General features: G+C 55.8%; 3 protein-coding genes across 6 annotated transcripts; 2 read left to right on the forward strand and 1 right to left on the reverse strand.

Annotated features, from left to right (window-relative positions):
- The first annotated feature begins 84 nt into the window (after positions 1-84).
- Positions 85-11,066, forward strand: kidins220b (kinase D-interacting substrate 220b). Of its 3 annotated transcripts, none has more exons than XM_086100296.1 (28): positions 85-267; positions 952-1,113; positions 1,247-1,345; positions 1,604-1,702; positions 1,793-1,891; positions 1,999-2,100; positions 2,236-2,334; positions 2,400-2,597; positions 2,721-2,819; positions 3,431-3,529; positions 3,594-3,692; positions 3,827-4,004; positions 4,083-4,247; positions 4,320-4,499; positions 4,574-4,739; positions 4,846-4,997; positions 5,077-5,366; positions 5,684-5,824; positions 6,098-6,445; positions 6,566-6,710; positions 6,786-6,948; positions 7,008-7,186; positions 7,264-7,496; positions 7,827-7,955; positions 8,181-8,318; positions 8,419-8,517; positions 8,593-8,817; positions 9,113-11,066. In XM_086100296.1, the coding sequence occupies exons 2-28, from the start codon at positions 982-984 to the stop codon at positions 10,223-10,225; spliced, it is 5,169 nt and encodes a 1,722-aa protein (XP_085956422.1). In that variant the 5' UTR covers positions 85-267; positions 952-981; the 3' UTR covers positions 10,226-11,066. The 3 variants fall into 3 exon arrangements, with proteins under 3 accessions (XP_085956422.1, XP_085956423.1, XP_085956424.1); XM_086100297.1 differs by having other exon boundaries at positions 2,002-2,100; XM_086100298.1 differs by lacking the exon at positions 7,827-7,955.
- Positions 11,067-11,072: 6 nt separating this feature from the next.
- On the reverse strand, positions 11,073-12,102 carry sox11b (SRY-box transcription factor 11b). Its single transcript, XM_086100299.1, has one exon. It carries the CDS (start codon positions 11,964-11,966, stop codon positions 11,274-11,276), a length of 693 nt encoding a protein of 230 aa, XP_085956425.1. The 5' UTR covers positions 11,967-12,102; the 3' UTR covers positions 11,073-11,273.
- A 1,745-nt stretch (positions 12,103-13,847) lies between these two features.
- On the forward strand, positions 13,848-22,110 carry LOC147187396 (arf-GAP with SH3 domain, ANK repeat and PH domain-containing protein 2-like). 2 transcript variants are annotated; one of them, XM_086100471.1, is made up of 28 exons: positions 13,848-14,215; positions 14,627-14,699; positions 15,115-15,260; positions 15,340-15,414; positions 15,532-15,581; positions 15,652-15,781; positions 15,847-15,932; positions 16,044-16,119; positions 16,235-16,321; positions 16,391-16,494; positions 16,557-16,626; positions 16,725-16,835; positions 17,034-17,121; positions 17,486-17,534; positions 17,603-17,766; positions 17,910-18,043; positions 18,110-18,204; positions 18,329-18,518; positions 18,697-18,782; positions 18,874-18,989; positions 19,182-19,249; positions 19,551-19,658; positions 19,743-20,043; positions 20,120-20,312; positions 20,467-20,525; positions 20,587-20,651; positions 21,233-21,352; positions 21,450-22,110. In XM_086100471.1, exons 1-28 carry the CDS (start codon positions 14,090-14,092, stop codon positions 21,522-21,524), a joined length of 3,045 nt encoding a protein of 1,014 aa, XP_085956597.1. In that variant the 5' UTR covers positions 13,848-14,089; the 3' UTR covers positions 21,525-22,110. The 2 variants fall into 2 exon arrangements, with proteins under 2 accessions (XP_085956597.1, XP_085956596.1); XM_086100470.1 differs by lacking the exon at positions 16,725-16,835.
- Positions 22,111-22,263: the final 153 nt, after the last annotated feature.

The raw sequence follows: 22,263 nt of genomic DNA on the forward strand, positions 1-22,263 counted from the left end.
ACCTTAATGAACGACGATGAGTGTAGTGCTCTTATTTTGTCATGTTTACACGGAAACGTGCGTATCATTGCCGGAGTTTGCCGTGTGCCTGGCTCGTCCTGATCAAGATGGCTGCTGCGGCCGTTGTTTCGGATGAAGAATGAGATGACCCTCGGTTGACGTCCGATACAACCCCGCAAAAATACTCCGATACAAATCTGCAGACCCACCCACCAGAGCCACCACCAAGACCACCTGGACCGAAACGACACGATTCTCCCGATAAAGGTTTGTAGTCACCTCGCAACGGGACACCGAGCATCCTTGAAACGTTTGATTGACATTTGGCCTCCTGTTAAAGCCGCTTTACGGAGTCGAAAATGCGATTTGATGGCAAGATTTTGAATTAGCTTCACCCTTTTGTTTCCTGCTACGTTCAAGCACAATGTCACTCCTTTTCAATGTCACGAAGAGCTCGATTGTTATTACGACGACGTTGATCTCACCAGAAAAAATGCAAAATTCAATTTGGTTTCGAGTTGCAAATAAATAATCGATTGAATATTAGTCACATCTTCAGAATCATTTTTCGATTATTATAGTAATATTCTCATTTTGTGTCACAAAACGTTTGCGTGATGGCTCGCGGCCGCGCGTTGCCATGGTGTCAATACGTCAGTCATGATTTCAAATTGTTTGATTGTTCAAATTGTGGCATTCATTGGATGCTCCAAAATATGTTTCACTTCCAATGCTCCAAAATATGTTTCATTTCCACATTCATTTCGTTGTCTTAACCCGTTGATATATTTATTAGTCGAGTGATAAAGGTGCCGGAGCGACAGGTGCATGACGACATCATCGCGAACGCGCCCCCTGCAGGCCGCCTCGTGCGTGGGTGAGGGACGTGCCTGCAGTGGGCGCAGTAACAGCTCGTTTCGTGTGGGTGCGCGTGCGTGTCTGCTTGCGCAGGGGCTGCGCGCGCTGTGAGAAACCGCCAAGATGGACACCACCACTTCCATCAAGATGACCACGCTGGCCATTCAGAAGCTGTTCGGCCACGTGGAGGAGGAGAACCTGACGGCGCTGCGTGACCATCTGGACCGCTTTAAGGAAGTGGACGGACGCAGCGACGTACGTGCTCATGCTCTCTAGCTTAGGGGATAATGAATGACTGCGTTTGGAATCAGTCATCGTTGAATTTCGTGTACATTTGAGGAGCTATTGAGGTCCCTTATTTATAAAAGTGTCTATTTGTGGTGGTCAGAATGGGCAGACGCCACTGATGCTGGCCGCCGAGCAGGGGAGCTTGGAAATTGTGCAGGAGCTCATCCGGCGAGGAGCCAACGTCAACTTGGATGACGTGGTGAGCAAAACAGATGGGGGCAAGGGAGCAGTGCTACTGCTAAGCAACAAGATAAGTGCTGATAAAGGGATAGTAACCAATGGTCGATAGGAGTTGTGTGTGTGCTTTCTGTATTGTTGTGAGCTTGTTTTTTTTTTGTCTGCGAGTGTCTATCTGTATTGATGTCTGTTTGTGTGGATGTGTGTTTTGTTTTTGTATATGTCTACGTGGCTGTGTCGCTCGTATGCATCTGTGTAATGTGCGGGCCTGTGTGGTCAGGACTGCTGGTCGGCACTGATCTCAGCTGCCAAGGAAGGTCACGTGGAGGTGGTGAAGGAGCTCCTGGAGAACAGCGCCTACATCGAGCATCGCGACGTGGTGCGCTTCCCGTACGCCTCGTCAGCCACCCGGGCGCCGGCGGCCCCCGCGGCAGCGTGACATCATTCGAGTCTGGCATTTGTGCGGCAGGGAGGATGGACGGCGCTCATGTGGGCCTCGTATAAAGGTCGCGTGGAGGTCACCAAGGAGCTGCTGGACCACGGCGCCAACCCCAACACCACCGGACAGGTAGCGCGCACGCATGCCAATGGGGCGGGCGCAGTTGAGACCGCCACGTGCGGGGCAAAGAAATAATGATGGGCTGATGTAAAGATCTGGTATTTGCCTGCCCCCAGCAGTACAGCGTGTACCCCATCATCTGGGCGTCCGGGCGAGGTCACGCCGACGTCGTTAAACTCTTGTTGGAGAGCGGAGCCAAAGTCAACTGTTCGGATAAGGTGACAACGCGCAGCCACACGCAAACGTTGACACTCGCTTGAACGCGCTTTCATGTCGCGCTCACATTCCGTGAGTGTGACTGCGATGTGTTTTTCACTCTTTGAGTGTCAATGTGCCACCGTTTGAATTGTTAGTACGGGACGACGTCTCTCATCTGGGCGGCGAGGAAAGGCCATTTCGAGTGCGTCACGCACTTGCTGGAGAACGGCGCCGACGTCGACCAGGACGGAGCGGTGAGCATCGCCCTTTGCCAGCGTTGCGTGGCGCGCGCCTAGACTGACGGCCGGCCTCCTGGCAGAACTCCATGACGGCGCTGATCGTGGCGGTGAAGGGCGGCTTCACAGACGTGGTGAAGGAACTGCTGAAGCGCAACCCCAACGTCAACATGACGGACAAAGATGGCAACACGGCGCTGATGATTGCCGCCAAGGAAGGCTACACCGAGATCGTGCAGGACCTCCTCGATGCCGGCACCTACGTCAACATTCCCGACCGGGTGAGGCCCTCCCCGCGGCCGCCGCCACATGTCTGCCGCGACGCCCCCCCCGCCACTCTTGCAGCTACCGTCGTTCCTGCCTTGAGATACCAGCCGAATTTGTGTGTGTGTGTATTTGTCTAGAGCGGCGATACGGTGCTGATTGGAGCGGTGAGGGGGGGCCACGTGGAGATTGTCAGAGCTCTGCTGCACAAGTACGCTGATATCGACATTCGAGGGCAGGTGCGTGGCCTTGATGGATCTGTGGTGGCGATGTCGATGATGACACTAACGATGTTGGTGTCACGTTTGCGAGGTGGTGGTGGACCCCCAAAAAAGCAGGCAGGAGGAAGGAGCAGGGTGAACTTGAAGAAGTGTATTGATAAAACACAGAAAACTACATCCAAAAAAAAGTCATGAAAACAAAACGAATCCAAAGTAACAAACAAAAACCATGGCAGAAAGCAAAAACTCTCCATAACAAAAACATGACCAAAACATGACTGAAACAAACATGACCGTAGCATACCAACAGCCACAAACAAACATGACAGCAGCAAAAAGCAACAGCAAACAAACTAACATGACAGTAGCAAGAGCAAACAATGACCCGACAATGAGTGTTCGGGCTGGGGGTCCTGTTAAAGCACGAATTACCTAATGACCAACAGGTGCGCAGCTGCAGGGGAAGCCCTACAGTGCCACCTATTGGTCCCAAACCGAATCATGACAGTTGGCGATATTGACAATTCTGATGATGGCAACAACAAAGATGGCAGCGATGATGATGATGATGATGATGTTGACAACAATGCTGCTCCTGCCGCTGCTGACGATGATGGTGATGCGTCCAGGAGAGTAAGACGGCACTGTACTGGGCGGTGGAGAAAGGCAACGCCTCGATGGTGCGTGACATCCTGCAGTGCAACCCCGACACGGAGACGTGCACCAAGGTGAGAAGCGGCCGCGCCGCACGCCGACAGGGAGTCGCGGCGACACCTCCGCTTCCCGTTTCAGGATGGCGAGACGCCTCTGATCAAAGCCACCAAGATGAGGAGCATCGAGATTGTCGAGCTGCTGCTGGATAAAGGGGCCAAGGTGTCCGCCGTCGACAAGGTCGGACAAACGCGCACGCGCAAAACACACACACGTCGACACATTCAAACACAGACACGTGGCCGTTCATCGTTCCTTTGGTAATTGCGACCGTCCGTTTGCGATGGATCTCTCACTCCTTTGAATTTCCCCAGCGAGGAGACACGCCCCTGCACATCGCCATCCGGGGGCGCAGCCGCCGCCTGGCCGAGCTGCTCCTGCGGAACCCCAAAGACGGCCGCCTGCTCTACCGGCCCAACAAGGCCGGCGAGACGCCGTACAACATCGACTGCAGCCACCAGAAGAGCATCCTCACGCAGATCTTCGGCGCCCGTACGTGCCCGACGGGCCCGGCCACCCGCCCGCCCGCCCGCCCCCTCGCCACTCACCGGCCGCCGCTCCCTCCCGCAGGTCACCTGTCGCCCACCGAGTCGGACGGCGACATGCTTGGCTACGACCTATACAGCTCGGCCCTCGCCGACATCCTGAGCGAGCCCACCATGCAGCCCCCCATCTGCGTGGGGCTCTACGCGCAGTGGGGCAGTGGAAAGTCCTTCCTGCTCAAGAAGCTCGAAGGTGAGCGCCCGCGCGCGCTCACGCGCACGGAGGCCGAATAAGGACACGCGTGTCCGCGTGTGATGCGGTCAGATGAGATGAAGACCTTCGCGGGGCAGCAGATGGAGCCGCTGTTGGGCCCGTCGTGGCTGGCGGCCGTCCTGTCGCTCCTCCTGTGCGGCGCCGTGGCGCTGGGGCTGGGCTTCACGTTGGACCCCAAGCTGGCCGTGGCCGTCTCGCTCAGCCTGCTGGCGCTGCTCTACATCTTCTTCGGTGAGCGCCGCCGACACGGCTGCCGCGGCGCTCCTCCGCCCTGCATTGACCTTCTTCTTCTTTGCCCTCCGCAGTGGTGGTGTACTTTGGGGGCCGGCGCGAGGGGGACAACTGGAACTGGGCGTGGCTCCTCAGCAACCGCCTGGCCCGCCACATGGGATACTTGGAGCTCCTCCTCAAGCTCATGTTCGTCAACCCGCCGGAGCTCCCGGAGCAGAGCGTCCGAGCGCTGCCCGTCAGGTAACAACGCGCGCGGGGCCGCCGTACTCCATTGCCGATCCGCTCACGGCGATGCCCGAGTGACGCCGTCATCGAGATGTCATAGTGACGTCACGCCGCGGCGCAGGTTTCTGTTCACCGATTACAATCGGCTGTCGAGCGTCGGCGGCGAGACGTCGATGGCCGAAATGATCGCCACGCTGTCTGACGCGTGCGAGAGGGAGTTTGGATTCCTGGCCACTCGCCTCTTCAGGGTCTTCAAGACGGACGAAAAGCAAGGTACGCGGGCGCACGCGCTCGCACGCGCGCTCGCCCTCCGATGCGCACACACGCACACGGCAAGTTCGTGCGCTTGCAGGAAAGAGCAAGTGGAAGAAAACCTGCTGCGTGCCGTCCTTTGTGCTCTTCGCACTGGTGGTGGGCTGCCTGGTGAGCGGTGTGGCGCTGATGGGCGTCTTCCGGGTGGGCGGCGACAACCGGACGGTCAACGGCGTCCTGATGGCGCTGGGCTGCGCGGTGGGCGTGGCCGTCCTGCTCAACTGCCGCACGTGGTGGCGGGTCTCCGACTCGGTGCTCAACTCGCAGAGGAAGCGCCTCCACCGCGCCGCCAACAAGATGCACAAACTCAAGAGCGAAGGCTTCATGAAGGTCAGGAGCTTTCGTGCACGTTGGCCTGAAACACACCATCGCGTTTGTCACCGTAGCAGAATTCCGACTTCCGCAAGGGGCTCAAGGAAGCGTGTTGACCGCAACCGATCATCCAAAGATAATTTTACAGCCTCATCCATCGATCAAATACGGCCGTAATCCGACACGGATAAAAATGCCACAAGAGAAAGCATGTCAGCAAGCGGTTAGCTGGCCTCGCACGGTTTGTGCAAATGGCGAACCGAACGAACTCTGCGGCAGCGGCACCCCGGTGGCGAGCCAAGGTGTTGCGGCTGAAGCCCGGGCGTGTCTTTCAGGTTCTGAAGAGCGAAGTGGAGCTGATGGCCAAGATGGCCAAGACCATCGACGCTTTCACTCAGCACCAGACCAGGTTGGCGGTGGTCATCGACAGCCTGGACTCGTGTGAGCAGGACAAAGTTCTGCAGATGCTCGACACGGTGAGATTTCTGGAGGATGCCGCCTCACTGCTGTAGCCAAGTTAAAAACGGAACGCCGAGACTGTGGATCTTTGAGAGTCCGTCCCCTGCGCCTCAGTCATCGATCGCCGTCCTCGGCAGAAAGACTCTCCACGCTTCGCTTTGCTTGAGTCACGGGCACATCTTCAATAAACGAATATAGCGCCGTCATTTCGCAAAGGCATTATCGCTGGCGTCATCTCTCCAGCCGCCACTTTTCGTGAATCTCACTAAAGGTTCTCCGTCATCCCGCAGGTGCGAGTCCTGTTCTCCAAAGGTCCCTTCATCTCCATCTTTGCCAGCGACCCGCACATCATCATCAAGGCCATCAATCAGAACCTCAACAGCGTCCTGCGGGACTTTGTCAACGGACACGACTACATGAGGAACATCGTCCACCTGCCCGTCTTCCTCAACAGCAGAGGCCTATCCTGCGCTAGGAAGATGGGCGGCGGCGGCGCGGCCAACGCCGGCGTGCCCGCCAACGGGGACGCCGCCAACGCCGAGGGTGGAGGATGGCACGAGGAGCTGGACAGGAAGTTGTCGCAGCACAGCTTGGGAGAATCCACCAAGTTTGGCAGCAAGGCCACCCTCAGCCGCCGGGTAAGGTCACGCCAGCTTACCACCATCAACAAAGGCATTAAAAAAAAAAGCTCCAAATGGACTAAAAAGTCCGCGTGGGGAAATCCTCGGTGATGCCGAGCGTCGTCATGCGTGGTGCAGGACACGTACCGGCGACGCCACGCCCAGCGCTCGATGACTCGTCAGATGTCGTTCGACTTGACCAAGCTGATGGTGGCCGAAGACTGGTTCACAGACATCAGTCCTCAGAGCATGAGGAGACTCCTCAACATCGTCTCCGTCACCGGTCAGTAGCGGCGCGAGCGAGCGAAGCGCCGGCGACGCGCCCGTTGCCGCTCACATCCGCTTCGCCTGCGCGCAGGTCGTCTGCTGCGAGCCAATCAGATCTCGTTCAACTGGGACCGCCTGGCCTCGTGGATCAACCTGACCGAGCGGTGGCCCTACAGGACGTCCTGGCTCATCCTCTTCCTGGAAGAGAGCGAGGGCGTCCCCGACCAGGCCACCCTCAAGAACATTTACGAGAGGTGAGCGCTTGACGGCGAGCGCCCCGCGGCGGGCCGGAGTTGACCTTTGTCTGGCTCAGGGTGCTGAGGAACATCCCCACCACCAAAGACGTGGAACCGCTGCTGGAGATCGACGGAGACGTTCGGGCCTTCGAAGTGTTTCTGTCCTCGCGGACGCCCGTGCTGACTGCCAGGGACATTCGCACATTCCTGCCCTGCACCGTCAACCTCGACCCCAAACTGCGCGAAATCATCGCCGGTACCTTGACCCCCCCCCCCCCCCCCCCGCCCACCCTTCTCAACCTGATCTGCATTTTTCCTTTCTCATCCGGCCAGATGTGCGTGCGGCGCGTGAGCAGATGAACCTGGGCGCCGTGGGCTACCCGACCCTGCAGGAGGTCCAGCCCCGGCCCATCTCAATGTACAGTCAGGTGTCGTCGGCGTGCTCGCCGTCCGCCTCCTTCAGCGGGCCGTTCATCCCACCGGCGGGGGGGGCCGCGGTGCCGCCGCCGCCTCACAGCAGCTTCTACAGCGGCATGGCCGGGCCCCAGCACCCCTTCTACAACAGGGTCAGCCTCACGCGCCATGCGGATCATCAAGTGCTTTTCCTCCTTTTGTCGTTTTACTCATGTTTGCGGGGGTGGGCGTGGCTATCGTCCGACGTGGCCCGGTGATGCCCTTGACAGTCTGGCTTTGGTTGCCCCTCCCCCGCGATATATTCACTCCTTCCCCACTCCTGAACGGAAGGGATCCTCAATTGAGGGACGATCCAAGTCCACCATATTAAAAATCCCTCCCTCCACGTCAGCCATCAGCAAAACTCCAGGCTCCCATTTCCCATCCATCCCCTGTCACGTTCACGTTTGATTTGCGTTGTGTTGATTTTCTTTCTGCCTCAGCCATATTTCCCTCACCACCACCACCACCATCTTCACCATCCGCCACGTCCCCTGCTGGCGGCCTACCCATCACACTTCCTTCCCCGCATGCTCGTTAAGAGCACGGCCCGCCGCGAGGCCCCCACAAGTGTAAGTACCACCACGCAACATTTGCAAGGATTTGGTCTGCCTCCAACAGACACAGAGACAGCCAATTGCGTGCTGAGGAGGAGGATGATGATGATGATGATGATGATGTGTTGAGTCGAGTCCCATTTGAGCCATAGCCAATACGGGCGCCGCTCTCCTCGCCGCTTCTCGCCGCCCGCCATCGGTCGGAAATCGCACATGGCCGCTGTCTAATTTGTGTCTCAGAGCTCCGCCTCCGCGGCTTCGGGGATCCCGCCCACCCTCCTGAGCGCCATGACGACAGATGGCGTGTGCGAGCACGTCAGACAGATCCGCGGCATCGACCAGGCCATGTTGGCCGCCTACACCGCGACCATCCGGAAGGTGAGCGCCGCGCGTCACGGCGGTCTGACATTCTTCGTGATGACCGTGAGGGTGCCGTTGACGCCGCTGATGGATTTTTGTCGCGTTCTCGCTCTTCCAGGCCAACGTGAACGGACGAGTCCTGTCACAGTGCAACGTGGACGAACTGAAGAAGGAGATGAACATGAATTTCGGAGACTGGCAGCTCTTCCGAGCCAGCGTGAGCGCGACGCCCGAAACCCTCGGCGCGCTCGCTGGTCCTGTTGCGCGCTGACCTTACTTCCTCCCCCCGCAGGTGCTGGAACTGCGACAGCTGGAGTACGAGGAGGCCGCCAGCGAGCAAGGCGGCCTCGCGGGTGACCACCCGGAGACGGGCCGGCGGGCCGCCGCGGCGTCTCGGACCGGCCACGCCCCCAGCGACGTGTCCCCCATGTACAGCTTCACTCTGAGCTTCGACGATCTCAGCGCGATCGGCCTGGACGAGCAGCAGCCCCCAAGACACGGTGGCCCGCAATGGATGGTCAGGAAACAACGCTCTCATTTCTTGGGCCTGGCCGATGGGGATTTTTGGGGGAGTCCCACTGCGCGATGGTAGTTGTAGGACCCCAAAAAGCAGGGAGGCAGGGAGGAGCAGGGTGGATTGAACAAAAAATACAGACAGCAGTACAATGAAAAAAAAACCACGAAGTCAAAGTACTCAAAAAAAATGCCTGGAAATCACTAATCTGATTTTATCAACGCCAATGTTGCCAAAGTTAGTCGGAGATGCGTCTTCCTGTCATGTGACCGTGCCGGTTTGTGCTGGTTTGCTCCAGGGCCCCCCGCAGCGGACCGGCAGCGTCACCAGCCTCAACTCGCAGGAATGCAGCAATGACATTGCCAGACTGACGGATAAGCAGCAGGCCGAGTACCGATGCGCTTACCAGGAGTACATCGCGCAGATGGCCCAGTTGGAAGGTGCCTCTGGCGATAGGCCGGGCCAGCTTCAGCCGGCGCTCTTTATGACGGCGCCTCCGGACCAGGGCGCCAAGGATGGCGTGGAGCAAGACGGACGCAAGGCCTCGGTGAGCAAGAGGGGCGGCGGCGGCGGCAAAGCGGTGCCTGACAACGGCGATGGCGGCGAAGCACTGGATCCCATCACCGAAGAAGACGAGAAGGGAGACCACGGGTCGTCCAAGTCCCTGCTGGCTCGCAAGACCTCGGCGGACCGCGGTGGCCTTTTCCCTGGCTCCAAGGCGGGCGGCGGCGGCGGTCTGCGCTACCAGAAGCTAACCAGCGACGACGACGAGTCCGAAGAGTCCGACTCCCTGCTGCTGAAAGACGGCAAAGCGGCGTTGGCGGAGGCCAAAGCGGGAGGCTGCTCCCTGGCCCTGAAGGGGAAGGACTACCTGTCGGACGCCACCTTGGACAAGAAGGACTCCTCCGACTCGGGTGTGCGCTCCAACGAGAGCTCGCCCAACCACTCGCTGCAGGACGAGGAGGCCGACCTGTCGCAGGCGGAGCGCGCCGACTTGATCCAGCTGAACGAAGGAGGTGCCGCCCGCAACCAAGGCGCCCCCACCGTCCTGCGGGATGCCACCGAGAACCGCATGTCCATCTGCAGTCCCGAGGAGGCCTGGCCTGCCTCGCAGACCTGGAACCTGAACCGCACGCCCGGCAGCGTCACCCTCAACAACAACAACACCACCAACGCCCAGCAGGGCGAGCAGCCCAGCCAGACGCCCCGCAGCGCCCCCGCTAGCGACACCATCATCCCACCCGTGTCCACCATAACCACCGCCGCCGGAGTCGCCCGGCCCGGCCCCGACAACGAAAACGTGCGAGTGGTCCACCTGAAGAGGAGCCTGAAGCCGGGAGACCCTCCCGAGGTCTGCACCACGACGGCTGACGCCGTCGCCTTTGGGGAGGAGCGCGAAAGCATCCTGTGACTCGTCGCAACCCCGCCACATCACGTCGCTTGTGATTCATTTTGCAAAGTTGGAAACTTACCATGGGAAGAAAGCAAGAATTTGGGAAAAAAAGAATGTTGGTTGGCTCAGAACAAGGCGATGATGAACTGGGCCTGACCTCGAATCGTGAAAACGATTGACGCTCATAATAATTGCCAGGAGAATTTGTTGTTTGAGCAAGCGATACTCGAACGCAAAAGCGTTCCATTCGATTACCCTCAACTCTTTTCATGGTGAGTTTCCACTTTGAACTTTCCCAGCTGAACTTCGTGATTGCCGTTTGTGTTTGTAGATGTCGTCGAACTTGTCGTGATGCCAAATCTCGATGTTGTTGTGCTCAGCGGTCCCTGATCACCAGGCCCGGTCCGTCCCATCTGTCGTGTATTTCACGGTTTGGCGAAAACACTTGATTGAACGTCACTCTCAAAAGTTGTGTGAAAATCATCTGGGCTCGTTCCGACTTGAATTCTTTTATTCTTGACTTAAATATAGTACGCAAAACGTTGGGGACCGCTGATTTAGATGTTTCATCCAATACGATGTTTGGGGTAAAAACAAAACAAAACAAAAAAAGTCAACGTGTCTCGAAATTGGAGAACTTGAAACCATTTGTGGTTGACACCTCAGTGTTGTGTTGCTTTCACCCTCGCCCCGCCCCCTACTTGTGACTTTGGATGTCTTAACTAAAAAGGTCATCATTACATCACGTTATGATGACCTCCGTTGAAAGTGCATGTGATGATGTGGATTTAAGTAGAAAAACAATGTGCATGCAGATAATGACGTATTCAAAGAATAAAAACCAGAAGTTGCATCCCCATTTATTGTCACGCGTTTCCTTCCAGATTTCACAAAAGAGGAGCAGAAATCCTAACACAAAACCTTCCATCATTTTAAAGTCAAACTGTAACCATTGTATGAAAAATACACCAACATCATTTGGTTTTGTTTGAGAAAATGGGGCAAATAAAAGTACAAGTGTGAGCGAAAAGGGAAAAAACGTCACTTTTTTTTCGTCCCGTCCCGTTCAGAAAGTGAAGAGAAGGTCCGAGAAGTCTCCGGTTATCATCCGGCTCAGTTCGGGGGTGCAGTGGTCCGGGAACTCGAAGTGGGACCCGCACGCCCCCTCGGTTCCGCTCGGGTCCTTGTCCAAATCCTTGTCCACCAAAGAGAGGCTCAGGTTTGCCGGTTCCGAGGGGGCGGGGCTGAGGGAGAACAGGTCGCGGTCCAGGTCGTCCCCGCAGCACGAGGAACTGGATTGGGACGAGGACGAAGAGTCCGGAGAGAAGGTTCCGCTCGCCCGGCGCGTGCACAACAACCGAGCGGTATCTTCAACCGGTTCCGCGGCAGTTTCGTCGTCGTCGTCCGAGTCGCTGAAGTCCCACTTGAACACGAAGCGGCTTTGTCGGTTCGAGTTCGGTTGCTTCCCGGCGGCCGAGGATCCAGTCTTACTCTTCTTCTTGGGCCGGTACTTGTAGCCCGGGTGGTCGGCCATGTGCTGCAGGCGGAGCCGCTCGGCCTCGCGGATGAATGGAACCTTCTCCGACTTGTCCAAAGACTTCCATCGCTTCCCGAGCCGCTTGGAGATCTCGGCATTGTGCACTTCGGGCGACTGCTGCATGATTTTCCTGCGCTCCATTTTGGACCAAACCATGAAGGCGTTCATGGGGCGCTTGATGTGTGTCGCCGCCGCCTTGCCGCTGTGCCGCTGCGGAACCATAGTGGCCGTCCGCCGTCCGTCACCTCCGACTTTCTTGCTTTTACAGCAGCCCGCCGGCCCGGTTCCGTTCGGACGTGCGATCAGACAGTGCGAGCGTGCGAGGAGCTTGTGGGTCGCAGGCAGCCGCACACGAACCAGCCGGCGTCTTCCGAACACACCGGTAGCTAGCGTGAGCGTCAGCCAATCGCAGGCCGGATTTGTGGACGGCAGCCCGCCTTCTACCCGTCTCGGCCAATCGTAGCTCAGCTTCGTGTCAGTTTTCGTTTTCGCGCCTTTTGTCGCTTTGGCAGCCAATCAAAGCTCAGATAGTTTATTCGCTGCTTTTCATCTTTCAGCATCCAAATCATAAAGAATTCATGGAAAGAAAACGTGCACCACTAATATTGGGTGTCAGCATGATCAAATGCTAGCTCTTGATTTTTGGCACTTTCTCCTTAATTATCTGAAATCCAATGCGACTAGTCGAATACAATTTTTGGACTCAGTTCTCATGTACATTGCCTCTGCCCAAAATCTTTCAATATTTATGTTTCATTCATTTTTTTCAGGACTATTTTTATTGAAATTTGATTAACTTTCAAGGTAAACAAGGCCTCGAAATGATTCATCGATTATCACATTACTTGTTGATTAATTTGACCATTGGCTCGTTGTTGATGAACTGATTCATGAGTATGAAAAAATGTGAGCACGGGGAAAAACATTCCAAGAGATTCAAACCCAAAATGTCATAAATGTAATGCTTGGGGGGATTCGATTTCTTGTGCACCATCTTTCAAATGTGCAAAATGTGGACGTGGTGCACTGTTGTGAGATGACAGACAGATTGCGTCGCTCCTGAAGAGCTTCCATTGTTGTGTTTGGATTGTGGGACGCAAATGAGGCGTCCCGACGCCCCTCGTCTTGCTCAGCGGGGGTTGGGGACGGGGCCGCCGCCGTGACCATTGTGCATCTCTTGCATTCTATACGTTTAATGATCAACAAGAAAATGATGATTCGGTGAGTTACTGTCATGTCATTTGAGTCAAAAGTCAACTTTTCACAAGTGCGGGAGTTTGTGTCTAATCGTGTGCAGAGGGGATCAAACTACGGCTCGCGGGCCACATGTGGTTGCCCGTGTCCTGATAGGCTGAAGGGACATGCTTTGGGTCTTCAGGCCCAACAAGAGGAGGAAGCACATGCCCTTTGAGGGGCAAACCCCTAACATGGTGGGTGAGGGCGGGGGGGGGGGGGGGCGAGGAGGGTCTGATGGATCCTGACAATGAAAACTGGGTCATGTGAGTGAAAAACACTAGCTTGTCACAGATGCTGAAGGGGATGAGCAGAAGACTGGCGATCTAGCGGGCAACTGCTTTTCTTTTTTTGAGGGTGGGGCCAAAACATGGCCCAGTGACACACTTGGGAGTCCGCTGGCAGGGTCGCTTTAGAGCGGCATCGTCGGCCGTGAATGCACGCTCATCAGGGAGAGAAGGCGGAAGAATGAGGGGGAGGGAAAAAAGTCCCACGTGGCAGCCAGCTTGTGTTTTGCACTGGCGTGGCCACTTTAGAGCGCCCCGTTGTTGCGGTATGACCTTTGATCATATGTTTTTATTAATAATTAATGATATTTATTTATGTGAGGAGATTCTCACAATAATTGGGAAGCAGATACAAACCGATATGCAACAGTTTGTTTCTATAAATCTCAGCCAACGTTGACATTTTCAGTTTCACTGGTGAGGTATTGTTTTAGAATGGGCCCGTGTTGGCTACTCATTTGGTCTTTGGGGGGCCCCCGGGCAGCAGGTTGGTTAGCAATTGGATCGCGAAAGTCATTCTGTGACGTGGGCGTTCCACTTGGCGGCGCTGACAAGCTGTTCAGCTGCTTTGACAACCGCCGAGGAAGCCCACGGCAGAAGCAGAAGCAGAAAGAAGTTGGTGAAAAGTGCGACGGATCGAGACGCACGGGAAGGAAGCCCACGCCAAGAAAAAGTTGAAAGACTTCCATAACTCTTTGCTGAGCGCCTGCGTGCGTTAGTGTGAGTGAGACAGGTGTGGCGCTCTCCTTGCCTGGCCCCACCTGAGGCTGCGTGACGTCAAGGACGCGCGGCTCTTCTTCCGGGTGGGGATTGTGGACCGCAGCCATGACGGACGTACTGAGCGTCACCGAGTTCGTCGGCGAATGTAACGACGACTACAAGGCGCCCACCACGTCCAGCTTCTCCACGCGCATGACGGACTGCAGGAACAGCGTCAACGCCCTCGAAGAGGTCAGTCACGCGCATGAAGGTGTGTGTGTGTGTGTGTGTGTGTGTGAGAGTGAGTGTGTGTGTGTGAGTGAGTGTGTGTGTGTGAGTGTGTGTGTGTGTGTTAGTATGTGCGTGCGCGTGAGTGTATCAAGCCAAGCTTGTGGAGGTCTTGCCTCTGTCTGTGTGTACGTTTGTGTGTTTGACCAAGTTATTGGGTTGTTCAGGATGACACTTGACCGTTGCACTGCCCTTGAGCAAGGCACAAAAGTGGTCTTCATGTAACGTTGACAGGAAGTGAAAGAAAGGTGAAGACCAATGTGTTACATCACAACAGGAAGTACAACTTCTCCCTTTTGTTGATTGAAGGGAGGATGCCACTTCTTATTTCTCGTCTTGCTGAATCATATTTTGTGCTCGTGTCCATTCATTCAGATTCTGGACGTGGAGCGCTCGGTTCTTTCCAAGCTCAAGAAGGCGGTGAAGTCCGTATACACGTCGGGACTTGGTGAGGCGCTTGAATTGTCCTCACGTTGTCATGAAGCAAAGACAAGGCACATCAATGGGTCTGTGGTGCTCAGACAGACTTCACACACACACACACGGACTGAGTTGCTTGCAGACGTGTGGCCTCGTGTACAACATTCCCGCCATTCCTGCCCGTGTCCCAGCATGCCAAAGGGAGCGCAGCACTCTGTCAGGAAACGAATCTTCGCACTTGACTCGGTGCAATAAATGATGCCAGCAGCGTGACTTATGTCCAGCAGCTGTGAATGGTTGGAGGGCATCGAGGGAAAAACATCGGCCACCTGCCCCATTATTTTGGCTAAGGATGTAATTGGCCAGGCATCAATCGGTCGGGCCCGAGACTTGACTTCTCACAATGAGCGTTTAAAACGTGCGTGTGTGTGGACGCGTTACAGTCCACGTGGAGCACGAGGACCAGTACGTATCGGCCATGGAGAAGCTGGGCGACAACTGCATGAGCGGGGAGGACACCGCCGTGGGCGCCGCTTTCCTCAAGTTTGCCGTTTTCAGCAAAGAGCTGACGGCGCTCTTCAAGAACCTGGTAACCCCCCCCCCCCCCCCCCCCCCCGTCTGTCCGTTGTCACGGCCATGCTCCCGCCTCACCGGCGATCTCACTTCAGGTCCAGAACATGAACAACATCATCTCCTTCCCGCTGGACAGTCTGCTCAAGGGCGATCTGCGCGGCGTTAAGGGGGTGCGTCACGCCATGCGTCGCTCTCTCGCCATCGGTGCCATGACACGCTACTATCTAACCATGTTACCCGACATGTTGCCGTGTAACATGTCACGTTGCGTGTCATCATCCCCTTAGGACCTGAAGAAGCCGTTCGACAAGGCTTGGAAGGAGTACGAGAGCAAACTGTGAGGAGCGCTCGCGCCGGACGTCCGCTGGCTTTGCTTTTGTGGTGACGGAATCGTTTGCCGCCGACAGCTCCAAGCTTGAGAAGGAGAAGCGCGAGCACGCCAAGCAGCACGGGATGATTCGCACCGAGTTCAGCGGCGGCGAGATTGCCGAGGAGATGGAGAAGGAACGCCGCGTCTTCCAGTTGAACATGTGCGAGGTGGGTCAAAGCTCGCGCTCTCCTCCGCACGGAGAGGAAGTGACATCGGACGTCTTTGCGCACAGTACCTTCTCAAGGTCAACGACATCAAGGTCAAGAAGGGCGTCGACCTCCTGCAGAACCTCATCAAGTATTTCCACGCACAGTGCAAGTAAGACCGTAGACGGATACGCGCGTGCGAGCTCCACCGCAGTCTCAACTTGCACCTTCACAGGTGCTAGTTTTTGCGCACACACGCACACTCACATGCACGTGCACTCAGCTTCTTCCAGGATGGACTGACGGCCGTCGAGAGCCTAAAACCCTCCGTGGAGAAAATGGCGACGGAACTGACGGCGGTGAGGATGCCAACGTCACACACGTCGTTCAACTTTGAAGATTTGAAAAAGTCTGAGGGAAAGCTGCGTGCGTGTGCGTGTGCGTGCGTGCGTGTGGGTGGTTGCGGTCGCACAGATCAAACAGACGCAGGACGGCGAGAGGAAACAGCTGACTCAGCTCCGAGACGTCCTGAAGGCGTCGTTGCAGTCAGAGAGCAAAGAGGTTCGATTGTCGACCGTCAGGGGGGTCCTGTGGGCGGGCCCTAAGTGGCCATGTGTGACTGATTGACAGGAGGCTCCGGCCAAGCAGAAGCAAGGATACAGCCTGCACCAGCTGCAAGGCAACAAGGCCCACGGCACGGAGCGCTCCGGGGTTTTGTCCAAGAGGAGCGAAGGGTGAGTCGGCTTCCCGCGACGCGCCGACGCCCACGCGTCCTCATCATCGTGGTGTCGCGCAGGCTCAGGAAGGTTTGGCAGAAGAGGAAGTGCTCGGTGAAAAACGGCTTCCTGACCATCTGCCACGCCACGGTAAGCCCCGCCCACCGGCCACCACACACACAAACACTTTCGTTTTAATTCGGGCGTTTTTGGGGCGGGGGCTTTTTTTGTGTTGTTTTTATTTTAAGTTTTTACACGAAGAGTCAAACGGCCAATCAGGACAAAGCAAGCAGAAGAGCAAGAAAATGAGGAAGAGGAGGAGGAGGAAGAGCTTAAGGAAAAGACTGACAGACCGAAGGGTTTTCATTTTGCACATAAAACATTCATAAACATCTTTTGAGGTGTTGTTTTGAGTATGAAATAGTCACTATATGCAAGAGTGCGCAATGAGGCGCACTGTCAGCCACAGTGACATCATAGATCGGGGCGGAGTTTAACTTAGGCTTTTTTTTTTATAACTGGTTTTGTGTGTGTGTGTGTGTGTGTGTGTGTTTCAGGCTAATCGGCCACCAGCCAAACTCAACCTACTGACGTGCCAGGTGAAGAAGAACGCCGACGACAAGAGGAACTTTGACCTCTTTTCACGTAAGGCGCACCACAACACCAGCAGGACCACTCCATTCCAAACTCGTTACCAGAATCTCATAAATGCACCGCAATTACATGACCCAGGTGTGACGAGAACACGTGTGACGAAAAACGTGACTAGAACAGGAAGCTTGAGGGTGGCTTGTGATGATAAAAATGTCAGAGAAAGCCTCCTGGAACAGCTGAACTTGATTAGCAGTCGTGTCAGGTGTGTCCTGACTCCCGTGAGCAGGAATTCATTCTGCCCACGCCCCAACCGCCTGTTCGAAGTGGGCGTGTCCACTTTTGCAAGCACACGATCGCCGTTGTTGAATGTGACTTTGGGCGGCTGCTTGTAAGCCGTGTTTGTCTGTCCCCTCAGACGACCGGACGTATCACTTCCAGGCAGAGGACGAGGCCGAGTGCCAGATGTGAGTCGCGGGGCGTGGCGTCTGACCTTCCTTTGCGGTGATTTGATGCGTGACGTCCTCGGGTGCAGATGGGTGTCGGTCCTCCAGAACAGCAAAGAAGAAGCGCTGAGCAAAGCCTTCAAAGGCGGCCAGGACGAAGGCGACAACATCGTGCAGGAGCTCAGCAAGGCCATCGTCGCCGACGTCAAGAAAATGGACGGCAACCGCGTCTGCTGCGACTGCGGCGCTCCAGGTGACTAGTGCCCGCCTGCGTGTGTGTATTTGCATGCGTGTGTGTGTGTGTGTGTGTGTTTATGTGCGTGCATGTGGGCTAACGCTAACCCTAGTCCAGCGAACTTGGATGGAGGATGTTTGAGACGTGTGGTGACGACGCAGGTCCTTCGTGGTTGTCCACCAACCTTGGCGTGCTGATCTGCATCGAGTGCTCGGGGATCCACAGAGAGATCGGGGTGCACTTCTCCAGGATCCAGAGTCTGGACCTGGACGTGCTGGGAACGTCTGAGCTGCTGGTGAGTCCGCTCGCTCGGCCGCCGACAGCAAATGGCCGTGCCAAACTTGCCGTCCTGCCCTTTCAGCTGGCCAAGAACGTCGGAAACGCCGCCTTCAACGACATCATGGAGGCGGAGCTTTCTGCCTCGGCTGTGGCCAAGCCGGAACCCACCAGCGACATGTGAGTGAAAAAAACAGATCAATAGTTAATCGACGGGTTGGTACAAGAGAGATAGATCGGACCAGGTCAGACTGACGAATGACACAAAGAATCGGACTAATAAAAACGACGGCTGCGTGCGCAGGCAGGGACGGAAAGACTTCATCACGTCCAAGTACGTGGACAAGGCGCTGGTCCGCCGCCGGTGCGCCGACAACAGCGAGCGCCTACGCGCACTCTACCAGGCGGCGCGCAACCGCGACATCCTGGCACTCATCCAGGTCTACGGCGAGGGCGTCGACCTGACCGAGGCCTTCCCGCAGCCTCAGCAGCACGTACGACCTTCGAGCCGCCTCCTGCGTTCGCACAGCCGACCTTGATGGCACTTTGTGGCCATCGGGGAGGACGCGATGAGAGAATGCGTTGCCGAGGCGGCGACTGCGTTCGCCATCATTCGCTCGTTGGCTGCGTGGTGATGATGATGGTGCTGGCGATGTGTAAATCCCCCTTCAGGAGCCAGGCGAAACGGTACTCCATCTGGCCGTGCGTATGGTGGACAGGAACTCTCTGCATATCGTGGACTTCCTGGCGCAGAACAGGTAACGTCTGCGAACGCCACCGCGAGTCTTCGCTCGTGCCTCAAGAACACTGCGCGCGTGTGTACGTCTGCTCATAACTGCTCGCGTGCAGCGGCGACCTGGACAAGCAGACGGAACGAGGAAGTACGGCGTTGCACTACTGCTGCTTGACGGACAACGGCGAGTGCCTGAAACTTCTGCTCCGTGGCAAAGCGTCCGTTGCCATCGGTGAGGCGAGCGTCGTCATCGCGCTGTTGCCATTCGTTCACCCGTTGATTTGTAGCGATTGTGTAGTCGTGAAGGAGTCGTCATGACAACGGGATCTTGAAAGAGTTGACCGCATGCCTTTGCCGTCACTCGGTCGTGGGCGTTAGCCCGCTCGCCCTAACCCCCCGTGTGCGTGCGCGTGTGCGTGGGCAGCCAATGAGTCCGGAGAAACGCCGCTGGACATGGCCAGACGACTCGGGCACACTCAATGTGAAGACCTGGTGAGAGTCCAGTTGGCTTTGTTTTCCTCATTTGTTGAGATTTCACGAACCCATCTGAGCGCTATGCTCAGCTAAAACTTGGTTCTTTCAAAAGAATGTCAAACCAGAATTGCCTACGTGATCAATAAGTATCTAGCCGATTTCCTGCACAGCTAATGAAGCGCTAAGCTAAGGCGTGTTCATTCAAAAAGGGGCCGGCCCAAAGTCGCCAAATGCGATGCTTAAGCTGAGGAAGTTCGAGGAGGCCAAGAACCCGATTCTGTTCGGCTAACCTTGAGCTATGCTTGCGTGCCCGTGTCAGCTGACTCAAGCCAATTCTGGAAAGTTCAACGTTCACGTGCACGTGGAGTACGAGTGGCGTCTCCATAACGACGACATGGACGAGAGTGAGGACGAGTTGGACGAGAAGGTGAGCATCGTTGACGCGAGCTGCCCAGCAGCAGCTGGCCTAACCCTGTAGACGTGAATGCTCCTGACCCCCCCCACCCCCCAGCCCAACCCGTCCCGCCGTGACGAGCGGGATCGTCCCGTCAGCTGCTTCGTGGGCGCCGGGGTTCCCGCGCAGCCCGGCCGACACCGCGGTCAGATTCCCAGCATGATGATCAGCAACGAGACGTACGGCGCCGTGCTGGACCGCCACCTGCCGCCCGGGCCCAACCCCCCGTTGCCACCCAGGGCCCCCGGCAGAGGGCAGCCCGCTAAACCGCTCACCATGGAAACCATAGGACGGCAGAGGTCTTCATCCGACCCCCCGGCCCTAAACCTCACCCCCGAGAGAAACGCCTCCATGTACGGTGAGTGCCACTTCCAGCGTGTGCGTGTGACTTTTGAACCAAACATCACACAACTCCCGATCCTCCCGTCCTCCAGTTTTGCCAGTGGCCCCTCCCCCTGCCCCCCCTCCTCCACCTCCCCCAGCCACCCGCGGGGCCTGGAGCACACCCCTTCCGTCCTCGGGCCCACCTGCCACGACAACCGCCCCCTCCTCCTCCCCGCCTCTGGCTCCGCCTCCTCATCACAAAGCGCCACCCCCGCCCCCACCCGTTGACAAATCACCCGGCAGGTAAGCCCTTGTCCGTTCTGACTGGAAATGGTACGGCGGTCAGGGGTCAAGTGTGAGTTTAGAGTTTGCCTCTGTTGATCCTCTGAAGTGGTCCGCACGGTCCTGCCGTGCTTCCAAAGTGTTGGAAGGTGACTCTTCTGCTCACTGGTTTCAGATCAGGCAAAGCAGCTCCGCTGAGGTCGTCTCTGCGAAGGACTCCAACCGACAAGCGAGGTAGCCAGACGCGTCCGCTCCCTCGCACGTTATGTACGACTAATGGGACGTCTCCATGCAGCTTCTCAGGTTCCGTCCCCCCAAGGCTCCTCCCCCCCAACTCCCCAACCAAGAACCACCTTCAGCGTAAGTCCTCATGGATGGTGATTGATGATGATGATGATTCTTCTTGTTGTTATCGGGGTTAAAGTTAATTGTGGGGGATCTATTCCAGAGCCACTCGCAATTGGTGAAAACCTGCATTATGCAAAGAATATATATAAAAAAGTCAAAAGGCTTGACCCCAACCCGCATTTGAAAAGCCATTCAAACACAGCTAAACAAATGAGTCCACTCCTTTTCAAGATGGCCAACCCTCTGCGCTCACGCTCCCACCTAAGGACAATTTAGAGTGTTCCATTAACCTACCATGCACATTTTGGGGGGCGGGGGGGTGGGAGGAAACCGAAGTCCCCGAAGAAAACCCACGCAGGCACGTGTGAACATGCAAACCCCACACCGGAAGGCCGGAGACGGAATCGAACCCTGCACCTCTGCCCTCTGAGGCAGACGCGCTAAACAGTCCTGTCAAAAGGAAATTAGAAAAAGAAAAAAAAACGCTGAAAAATCCTCCATGTTGAGGGGTTCCCAGCAAAGATTTGTGGGTGAATGTGCCATTGCTGTTCTTATTCTTGAAATTTTGCTTTTTGTGTGTCGGGTGCGCTCAGGCGTCCAGACCCCAAAGGGTGCGGGCCATCTACAGGTGCTCCGCCGACAACCCTGACGAGCTGACTTTCGAGGAGGGTGAGGTGATCGTGGTGGAGGGTGAGGAGGACAGCGAGTGGTGGGTGAGTGAGTGGGCGGGCGGGCGGGCGGGCGGACGGACGGACGGACGTTTGGGGCTGGAAGCGGTGCCATCTGACGGCTCGCTGTGCTCTGCTTCAGGTGGGCCATGTGGAGGGGGAACCTGCACGGCGCGGGGTCTTTCCTGTCACCTTCGTGCATTTCATCACTGAGTGACTTGCGGCTTTTTCAAGTGGAATTGCAAGAAATTGACCCAAGTGATTGGAAATCACGATGCACCAGTCTTCAAGTCGTCTGCGACCGGTTTTCCAAGCCAGTGATTGACAGGCTTTATTAAGCCAAGGCGTGTGCCAAGAGATATGACTCAGAAGTCAAAACAATTCCATTTGATAATGTTGTTCATTCTTGAAAACGTCCAGTAATGACAATTAAAGAGAAGGAATCATTTTTAGTCACATTTAGCATCAATTGAAGGGCCATTGTGCTGCTGCCCGACTTGTCCACCTGGGGGCATTTCAAGACAGCCCGATCGATGTACAAGCCAAACATCACAGCTCCTCGCACAGGATAAAGAATACAGTATATGATTGTGCAAACATTTAAATTGAATGTCTAAATCTGCTCCTGGACTGTTGCTGTTCAACAATGTTGCTGAAAAGGTTTGATATGCAATCCCCATTCTGCACGAGCATTAGCAAATTAGCAAGAATACACAATGTCTTGATTTTCTGTTTAATTTTAGAATGAACTTCAACTGGGAGTGGCAATAAACTGCTTGAAGCCTTTTTTTGAACAATTTTAATTCACAAATGTTGTCTTTATTTATTTTAATGTTTTAATATGTATTCATTATTTACCTATTTTGTCGCTGTTATTCGACTGAAAAATTGCATCTAGAGGAAAAAAAGGGAGTAGGAAGCAGGTGCGTCCGACAGGTGGCGGTAAGGCAAAGCTG

Source organism: Hippocampus guttulatus, chromosome 20 (assembly GCF_054856545.1).
Source record: "Hippocampus guttulatus isolate MCC_2025c chromosome 20, RoL_Hgut_1.0, whole genome shotgun sequence".
Lineage (NCBI taxonomy): Eukaryota > Metazoa > Chordata > Actinopteri > Syngnathiformes > Syngnathidae > Hippocampus > Hippocampus guttulatus.

What these genes read in the sequence shown, in the direction of transcription:
- sox11b (XM_086100299.1), bottom strand. Translation starts at nt 11,966, where the DNA reads ATGGTTCCGCAGCGGCACAGCGGCAAGGCGGCGGCGACACACATCAAG.
- kidins220b (XM_086100296.1), top strand. Translation starts at nt 982, where the DNA reads ATGGACACCACCACTTCCATCAAGATGACCACGCTGGCCATTCAGAAG. An exon ending in ACATCGAGCATCGCGACGTG is followed by an intron (nt 1,703 to 1,792) that starts GTGCGCTTCCCG and finishes TTTGTGCGGCAG; the next exon opens with GGAGGATGGACGGCGCTCAT. An exon ending in GCCGCGAGGCCCCCACAAGT is followed by an intron (nt 7,956 to 8,180) that starts GTAAGTACCACC and finishes TTTGTGTCTCAG; the next exon opens with AGCTCCGCCTCCGCGGCTTC.
- LOC147187396 (XM_086100471.1), top strand. Translation starts at nt 14,090, where the DNA reads ATGACGGACGTACTGAGCGTCACCGAGTTCGTCGGCGAATGTAACGAC. An exon ending in TGGCGACGGAACTGACGGCG is followed by an intron (nt 16,120 to 16,234) that starts GTGAGGATGCCA and finishes GCGGTCGCACAG; the next exon opens with ATCAAACAGACGCAGGACGG. An exon ending in TCCCGCAGCCTCAGCAGCAC is followed by an intron (nt 18,519 to 18,696) that starts GTACGACCTTCG and finishes ATCCCCCTTCAG; the next exon opens with GAGCCAGGCGAAACGGTACT.